General features: G+C 37.6%; 1 protein-coding gene across 1 annotated transcript; it reads left to right on the top strand.

Moving 5' to 3' along the window:
- The first annotated feature begins 420 nt into the window (after positions 1–420).
- LOC114308750 (berberine bridge enzyme-like 8) lies at positions 421–2,269 on the top strand. Its single transcript, XM_028254413.2, has one exon. The coding sequence runs from the start codon at positions 488–490 to the stop codon at positions 2,093–2,095; it is 1,608 nt and encodes a 535-aa protein (XP_028110214.1). The 5' UTR covers positions 421–487; the 3' UTR covers positions 2,096–2,269.
- Positions 2,270–10,039: the final 7,770 nt, after the last annotated feature.

Here is a 10,039-nt window from a genome sequence, read left to right as displayed (position 1 = left end):
AACCTTTTTCCGTGAAGGAACGTAATGATAGATTATTCCTATAAAACATATAGGAACTAGAAGTTTTTATCGGAAATGTCAACAAATTCTTGTAAAGTCCAAAATGCAAAAGTCTCATCCAACGGGCTTGGGCTGTATCGGTTTGTTTCATTGACTTTTTAAATTAGTTTAAGCTGTTATGGGTATGTTTCTTGTTAATATTCAACTTTAAAATGTTTGTGAAAATTTTATTATTATTATTTACACATAATGAAAAAGAAAAAGCCAACAAATGAGCTTAAAATCGCGAACCTGACATCTGTGGCATCTAGATGACATTGCAAGAGTTCAAATTTCAATGGTAGATAAACATCTCAGTCATAGAATTATCTTCTTATTTTTATTTAATTTAGTCCACACATGTGCATATAAAGACAGAACATAAGGCATTAAACATGACATTACCCACAGTTGTTTAGAGATAAAATAAGAGGCTTTGAAATTGAAAATGAGAACCTCAACTTTTGCTATTGATTCCTTATTTGCAGTCCTTTTACTACATGCAGTTTCATGGGCAACTTGTGATTCAGTTAATGAGCCCTTTCTTCAATGCCTTGAAAACCATTCGAACCCATCTGACCCAATCTCTGCAGTTGTCTACACCCCCAATAATTCTTCATACTCTTCTGTTTTGCAAGCATACATGAGAAACCTTCGATTCAATGAGTCAACCACACCAAAACCCCAGCTTATAATTACTGCATTGCACGAGTCTCATATCCAAGCAGCCATTATTTGTGCTAAAAGAATTGGTCTGGAGATGAGAATCCGAAGCGGAGGCCATGACTTTGAGGGCATCTCATACTCTTCTGTGAATCCATTTTTCATCCTTGACATGTTCAACCTTAGATCCATCAATGTCAGCATATCAGATGCGACTGCTTGGGTTCAGGTTGGTGCCACTCTTGGGGAAGTCTATTACAGGATTGCTGAGAAAAGCAATACTCATGGTTTCCCTGCAGGAGTTTGCCCCACTGTCGGTGTTGGCGGTCATTTTAGTGGAGGTGGATATGGTAACATGATGAGAAAATATGGTCTCACAGTTGATAACATTGTTGATGCTCAGATAATTGATGTCAATGGCCGAATTCTCAACAGGGAATCTATGGGGGAAGACCTGTTCTGGGCCATTACAGGAGGTGGAGCTTCTAGCTATGGAGTGGTTCTTGCCTACAAAATAAAGTTGGTTGTTGTACCCGCCACAGTTACTGTTTTCACTGTTGAGCGAACGCTTCAGCAAAATGCAACAGATATTGTTTATCGGTGGCAACAAGTTGCTGATAAGTTAGATGAAGACATCTTTATTAGACTCAGGATGTATGTTGTAAATGTAAGCAGCGAGAGCGATGAAAAAACAATAAATACTGCATTTATCTCCTTGTTCCTTGGAGACTCCAAGAGGCTCCTCTCTCTCATGAACCAGAGCTTCCCTGAGTTAGGTTTAAAACAGACAGACTGCATTGAAATGACTTGGGCTCAATCTATCCTCTATTGGACTGGCTTTCCCATTGGAACACCAGTCAATACTCTGCTAAGTAGGATTCCTCAACCACTGACCCATGCCAAGTTGAAATCCGATTATTTGAAGGAACCAATTCCAAAAGATGGGTTGGAATACATATGGAAAAGGATGATCGAACTGGAAAGGCCAGTGTTGACCTTCAATCCGTATGGTGGACAGATGGCGGAGATCCCAGCATCTGATAAACCATTTCCGCATCGAGCAGGAAACATATGTAAGATTCAATACTTGACCACTTGGAGCGAAGATGGAGTTGAAGCAGCAAACCACTACCTAAATTTGACGAGAATGTTGCATGGTTACATGACTCCATATGTGTCTAAGTCCCCAAGGGAGGCATTTCTCAACTACAGAGATCTTGATTTGGGTATCAACCACAATGGCCCTAATAGTTACACTGAAGGAGCTGTTTATGGGATCCAATATTTCAAGGATAATTACCACAGGTTGGTGCAAACAAAGACTAAGGTGGATCCTCATAATTTCTTTAGAAATGAGCAAAGCATCCCAACTCTTCCGTCTTTCCGGAAGTAAAGTGACGAAGACTATATAATAAAGATCAAGCTTGTGTGTCATTTGTATGCTTCATAATTTGTTTTTGATTGCTTAAACAAAGAGAAATAACTGGGCGTTCTATTATAAGAACGGCCAAAAAATAATTAAATAAATAAATGAAATGAAACTGGACTGTATTCCATTGCTGGCAAATATTCTGTAGTTCTGGAACACTATACGAGATTGTGTATGGGGTCGTTTGTTTCATGGGATTGAGACGTGAGATTGAACTCCATGTTCAATGAATTTACTAAGTCACTGTTGGGTTAATTTAGTGAAGATTGGACTATAATCAAATACGTATTATCTCTAACTAAGTAGTCTAGGGACTATTTATTTAGGACTAATAGTCCATTGTATTTTTTTAATTTTTTAATTTTTTGATCAGAAAAAAAAGGAATTTTATTGAATGTAAAACGAAATTACATCAATAAAAATGTTGTATGCAAAAAGCATCACAGCAAAGTAAAATGATCCCAACTAGGTTGGCACCATTAAGCGAGCCCAATCATCTGCTAGCATGACAATGAGTTGGTGAGCAACCAACCAAACAAAACCAAACAAAGCAAGAAAACAAAACAAGAACACCAGCAGCAGCAGCAGCAGCAGTAGCAAAGCACTCAATTAGCCTATTCCTCTGCTACCAAACTTGATGTGTTGCAAGTTGAACAAGAAATCATTGACAGAGAAAGGCAAACCTGGGGCTAAGGCTCTAACCCACAAGGCTACTCTTGTTTTAATTTGATCACACAAGCTTGAAAGATGTGGTTGAATACCTGAAAACACCACTTCATTCCTATGCTTCCAAATGGATCAAAAAATAGCAAGTGGTTCCAAACTTTTCTCTCAAATCTGTTGCCTGTAAAACCAGCCCACTACTGTGACTAGGGCTAGGCATAGGGTTATCAGAACCGCACAATCCGTCCAACTCGAACTGATCCGCATACAAATTGGCAGTTTCGCAAGAACAATATGAGCGGATGCAGTTTGGAATATGTCATTGTTGCGAGTTGCGGACGGGTTGCGGGTTTTACCTGCACCAGCAAAAACCCACTTGCATTTGGACATTTTTTTTTTTTTAAAATCTGAACCATTGATTTCATTCATCCTATCCACATTTAGACTATAATATTGATGCTATAATTGAACTTTAATATTCATTTACTTATTAGTAAATTTTTTATATACTCAACACATTTTCTTACTATATTTAGATGCAATATATACACATTTGTTTATCTTTTCATTACTTTATTCTTTTACAATTTTTTTGTTAAAGGAATTATGAAGATCGAAGATTAAATTATATATTTTTTTTCAGTTTGCTTTTGTGTAGGGTTCATCAAACATATGCATGGAATTTGAATTTTTGAAAGTTGGATGCGATTGATGGAGTTTGTGAGTTCACAAATGCTTTCATTTATTTAATGGGTTTGAATTAGATGAACTTTGACAATAATTTATTGTTATTTTATTATTGCATTTGGATGAATGTAAAAGTTAATGAATGTTGATTCATTAATTATTAATGTTGAGCATTAATTATATTTTATGTAATATTTTTATTTTATAAGTTTTAATTCATTAATTATTAATGTTGAGCATTTTAGAAAATCGGGGAAAAGGGCCCAAAATAAATATTTACAAAATGGGGAAAAAAAATGTCCAAAGATAAATTTTATAAAGAAAAATGTCTAATCCGCAAACCGCTCACACATCTGCTAACCCTATTTGCACGAACCGCAACTTGCAGTACGGGCGGTTGCAGGTTTAATTTTTCCCGAACTGCATATATGCGGGTGGGTCTAAACCGCAAACCAAACCGTCCAAAACGGAACTGCGAGCACCCCTAACTATAACCCTTCTTCCACTGATGCAGGCATTATCCATTGTGCTTCCTCCCCACCAAAGTAAAATATCAGCCCATACCCTCTAGACAAAAGGACTCCACAACAAAACATGATTAACCGACTCTGCTTCAGCTTTGCAGAACACGCAATGGATGTTATCAATGACGGGGATGACACCAATCCGATGTAAGAAAGTAGTAGTTTTTAATCTTTGCCTATAAGCTAGCCACATAAAAGATTTAACTCTAGGAGTGGATACATTCTGCCAAATCGTCTTAGAGATAACACCAAAATCATTACGTTACAAAATGCTTTCACACTACCCATAAACTGATGAGATACTGAAACAACCAGAATTTTCAGCCCTCCAACAGAAAGCATCATTACTTGCGGGAATTCATCTTGCTTAATAGATTTCACACTACCCAAGAACTTGCTTAATTGATTTCTTCTTATCAAAGTCTAGGGAATTCATCCTTTAAACATCTATTTCCAGCCCACTTATCCTCCCAAAAAAGAGCCCTTGCCCCATTACTTGCGGATAAAGAAATTTTGAATATCAAGATTAAAGGCTGCCACGAAGAGTATATCCTTCCAAATCCGAGAATGCATCTTGGAGGCTTCCCTAGTTGGGTACCACTTGCTTCCTTGAATGTTATACTTCCCACATAATACTTTCTTCCATAACAATTTTTTATCTCCACCAAACCTCTACCACCACTTAAGTAGTAGGCAAGCATTAACATCTCTGAGACTCTTGATGCCCAACCCACCTTCAATCACACTCCTAGTAAGTTTAGACCATTTGACCATATGCATCTTGCTCCTAATCACTGACCCACCCTATAGAAATGCTGCTTGAATCTTGTCTAACTCTTTAGCTACCCCTTCAGGCATTTTAAAAAGTGAGAGATAATAAATTGAAAGACTAGACAGTACTGCCTTGAAAGGAGTTAGCCTCCGAACAAGTGGCAATATAACTATACTCCTCTAGATATTGATAAGAAAACTAGAAACTGTAGTTCGGCTTTTTCGCGCCCCCTTTCGGAAGTTGAAATGAAGCCATATAGTTCGGACTCCCATGGTTTTGAATCTAATCTTACCAGTGCAATGTGAAATTGATAAACACTAAAGAGTCCAAATCCGGCTAATCTTTTGAAAAATCGATTTTGAAGAAAATTTCAAAAAATAGGCTGTTTTGCCAGATATAGAGTCGCCACCTAAATATTTTTGAAAGATCTAGGAAACCCATGACTTGTGCTAAAGGCCACGTGTCCATCATCACCAAAGTTGCCTCGGCTCGGGAACTTGGGTACAAAAGAGGAAGGTCATGAATACATTTGAGCACCCCCGCTTACCCGATCAAAAGATCGACCTCTATTAATCATGATATGATTCTTATGTACATTATATACTCTTGTTTCGGTTTATTAGGTTAGCATTACTATGTGATGCGCACACATGAGGTATAGACTAGTTTGCTCAAATTGGAACCATTCAATTTCATGTTTATTTTTTGAAAATGGTTTGATTTTGTGACTTAACAGAGTGGGCTTAAAGCTCGTGAATTTGCCACTTAACAAAGTGGGGTTAAACGTACATTTATTGATTGTTCTAATTCAAGCAACAAGCCTTCACCCACAGGCATTCAAATAGTTTATCAAGTAAGCATTTAGCCTCATGGTAAGCATGTTAGCCATTGCAATCACTCACACTCATGCAAGTATGCTAAAGCGCTAAAAACTCACTTACTACTCCAAGCCAAGATAAACCAAAAGAGTTAGAAAAAATGCACGATTCCTAACTATACAAGATGACTAATGCAACACATGCAATAATGCAACTAAAATATGCTCGGCTACTTAACATGTTATTTGCAACAATTTGATAGCATGCATTTAAACACATATTCAACAAGGTATTGAAATGACAATGCAGTTAGAATGATGCGCCGAGCATCGGGGCATGCAATACAAATGCATGGATGCAAACATGCGATATGCTAAACAAAACATGATGTCCCTAACCTAACCATCAAAAGCGGATAAATAAAAGGGAGAAAGACGCAGGGTTGGAAGACATACACGTTATTACATTACGCTTTCACGAAGAAGAGTCCAAATGAATAAACTAGCTAACTAGCTAACTAATTAAGCTAACTATTACAAGCCAAAAGAAATTAGCTAAACTACTTAACTAATTATTACAAAACTTGAATTAATTAAATTAACTAACTTCTAAGCTAACTTAATTAGGAATTCAACTAGGCTAAGCTAATCAACTATTACAACACAAACTAACTTAATTAATCTAAACTAATTAAATAAGTACAAAACAAACTAATTAAGTACAACAAATAAATGGCTCAATACAAATTAAACTAATTAACTATTCTCGGGAAACGAGAGAGGCCCATGCATGCTCGGTTTCCACCGGAAGAACGTCCACTGTTTGCCCTCGGAAGCGTCTGTTGCACAACACTTACACTGTCTTCTTGCTCCAGATAAACTTTCCCATGCGTCACAAGCACACTGCTCAAAATTCATTGATGGCCGGCAGGCCAGAAGTGGTGGCCGGTCGGCCACCATTGAGGGGTTGCCATCCAACAGTGATGGCCTGTTACTGGTCAGCCGGCCACTGGTGATGCTCAATTCCATGCTGCAACAAAGAGCAAACAGGGTCAAAAGAGGGTATTCTCACAAGTTGTTTGTACTGTGCATCCCTCCTTATCATCAAAACATCTAAAAGGAGTGATACACTTGGTCCTCAAACCATCAATCAAGAAATTTCATTGCATGATGGCTAAGGAACCAATTTGTACAAGTTAATAAATGCACAAACAAGATTCAAGATCATCACCCTATCATGCAAGATCAAGGGCAATGGAGACCTAGGAAACTTGACACATTTCATCACTTTGAGTATGAAATACCCCAATTTTCCTTGTGTTCAATTAACGTCCGATTGAGCACATCAAAACACAACCAAATTCTTATCTTTGCTCACTTTTAGTTTCAACTTTACTCATTTTAATTTACCAACCATCCTTTAACCAATTATGTCCAATATTGAGTAAGTCCTCTGAAAGAGAAGGAAGTGTCAAACAAGGGGTAGTCTAAGGCAAGAGAGAGGTGTCATGTTGTTGGTAATGAACCCTCAAAAGAGGATTAAATCATTAAGCAATGAACTTCAATCTCAAGCTTAAACTATCCTAAGGTTGAAACAACCCTCAAAACAAACAAAGAGTGAAGAAATGAGGGAGGTTGAAGAGGTTAATGAGTGCTGGAATTAAGTGAGAAAATCACTAAAACATGCAATCAACTCAAACAAGTGGTGTCTGAAGGCTTAAAACACCAAGCTTGTGAGGACTATTACGTTAGAAGCATGCAAAACAGTACTCACATGACTTAACCAACCCAAAACAAAGTTAAAACAATCAAAATCAGAGATTAAAACATGCTGAAATTAAGCTATAAATGGCTAAAAAATTAAGCTAACACATAGAGCTAACTAGGCTAACAAACAAGACACAAAGAGGGCAGGCTAACCACTCCAAATTTGGGCTACAAAACATGATTTTAACCACTGAAATTACTCTAAAATTAAGTATTTAAAAGCCCCAAAAAAGATGGTTTGAAAGCATGAAACAAAGGTGGAAAGGCCTTGAAAGCAAGGTGTAAAGAAGGGTGAACCACCACTCCACCCATATTGGCCTTAAACCATAGGTTTCAGCCTAAAAATACAGAGTTTAAATAGTCCAAAAATAGTACAAAAATGTGCTGGAATGAAGAAAAAAGTAGCTAAAACAATAAGCTAAAACATGGAGTATGTTAAGCTAGTAAACAAAGCATAAGGAGGGGAGGCTACCCCCTCCATTTTTGAACTTCAAAATATGATTTTAGCCACTGAAATAAATCTAACATTCAGTATTAAAAAGCTCAAAAAGAGTTGACAACAAAGTGGGAAACACAAGGGCAAAGGCCTTGAGAGCTAGGTGTAAAGAAGGGTGAACTACCCCTCAACCTTTAATCGCCTTAAACCACAAGTTTCAGTTCAAAAATACAGGTTTTAAATAGCTAAAAAATCAGTGGAATGATGGAAATCAAGTGGTGTAAAGATGATACAAAAGCAAGAGAAGGTATACCACTTGAAGAGGAATGAATCCTTAAGTTACAAACTATCAATTCCACACTCTCAAGTGCTTCAAGAGCTCAATTTCAAGCTCAAATAACCTAAAAAAGAAGTTCTCTAGGTTTGTTTTAGAGTGTTTGGGCAAAGGCTATGCAAGTTGAAAGAAAGAGAGAGAGAATTGTAGAGAGAGAAAATTGTAGAAAGAGGATTTTTTTGCTCCCAAAGTTTTTCTAGTCTTGAAATATGAGAGATAGGTCAAGTATATATAGAAATATATGAGCCACAACCAAAAATATCAAACCAGAAATAGCTGGAGCTTTGTGAAAACAGTTGGAGGAAAATATCTGAAAAAAAATCTATTTTTTGACACTCGTGGTTGGCAGGCCATCAATGATGGATGGAAAAACACATTCGTGGATGGCACCCCTGCAAAAGTGGGTCAATATACTCAAAAAAAGGTTAAAATTTTCACCACTGGCCGGTAGGCCATATTAGTGGCCGGCCACAGAAATCTGCTTCCCAGGCCCAACTTCAAATGGGCATATCTCCATCATCTAGACTCTGTCTTAGGCCATTCTTAACTCTAAATTGAAGTCCCATAAGTCTAATTTCCAATGGAGATGGCCTCACATCTAAATTGTAAGTGTAAAAAGAGATATTCCTATTTTCGTGAAGGCTACTTAGTTTTGTCCTAACCAGATCCATGCCTAACTTCTCTCAAACTAGTTTTCTTCCCTCCCCTCCTATTTTTTTCAACTCCAAACCCATAAATAAGATGTTTTGAAAGATTTTTCAAAGAGTTCACTTCTCTTTCATTTATTTCCACTTTGTCTTTGCTCGGTTTACCGAAAAGTGCAATAGTTAACGAAATGCAAGCCTTGGAGCATCGTAGAAGTATTTTCAAAAATATTTTGAAAGAGAGGGTTTTAAGGTCTAAAATAATTTGTCCAAAATGGTTTTGGTCAAAAATGGGGTGTAAGGTTGGGATTAGAAGCTCTCCTTGCTGAAAAAATTGAACGTTTGTATATCATGACTTTCATCATCGAGTGATCAATCGGTGGCGCCCAAGTTGTAAGGGCGATCAAAAATGGGGTGTCTACAGAAAACTATATTTCTGGTCCAATCACTACAAGAAAATGGCTTATATAACATAGAGTTTTTTGCGACGACACTTATCCTCATCGCAACAAATGGTCTTTTGTAACGGCAGTTTACAACGTCGCCAATAAATAGCTTTTGCGACGGTAGTTACCCCGTCACAAATGAGCATACAAGAAAATGTGTGTTAAATACATAAGTATTTGCGACGCCTTGTGTATCGTCGCAAAAAATAAATTTTTTGAGATGGGAAAAATTTGTTGTCGCAAATAGTGGACAAATTGTGACAGCAATTGTCCATTGCAAACAAACTCTTATTGAAACGACGTCGTTTTACTTGTTAGATTTATCATTTGTGAGGGTTTAAATATGCCGTTGCACAAAGTAATGTTAAGTTTTAGATATCCCGCTGCATTAGCCCATTCGCGCTTGTTTTCCCCAAAATCCCTAAAACCTTTGAAGCAAAAATACCCAAAACCCTTGAAGTAAAATTCCACCGGCGTATGCTCTCTCTCCCACTCAGCAAAATTCCGTTAGCAAAATTCCACCAACGTATACCCAAAACCCATTAGCCTATCTCACGACTGTGCCGACGGTGAACGGTTAATGCTGAGCAGTGAGCAACGACGGTGAGCAGGAGTGACGACGGCTAGTAGTAGTCGGTCTCAATCGTGCCTCTCTCATTCACTCAGTGAGTGACGACACCTGTATGCTCTCTCTCTCTCTCTCTCTCTCTCTCTCTCTCTCACATAAACGTATATAAACTGGACACATTCATCTTCTTCTAGACATGTGGGTGGGGATGAGAAGAGGACTTGTCAGTGATCGAACTTCTTTTTTTTCC

This window comes from Camellia sinensis, chromosome 9, assembly GCF_055761805.1.
Source record: "Camellia sinensis isolate YWXY chromosome 9, ASM5576180v1, whole genome shotgun sequence".
Taxonomy (NCBI): domain Eukaryota; kingdom Viridiplantae; phylum Streptophyta; class Magnoliopsida; order Ericales; family Theaceae; genus Camellia; species Camellia sinensis.
This window is presented reverse-complemented; position numbering and strand designations above follow the sequence as displayed.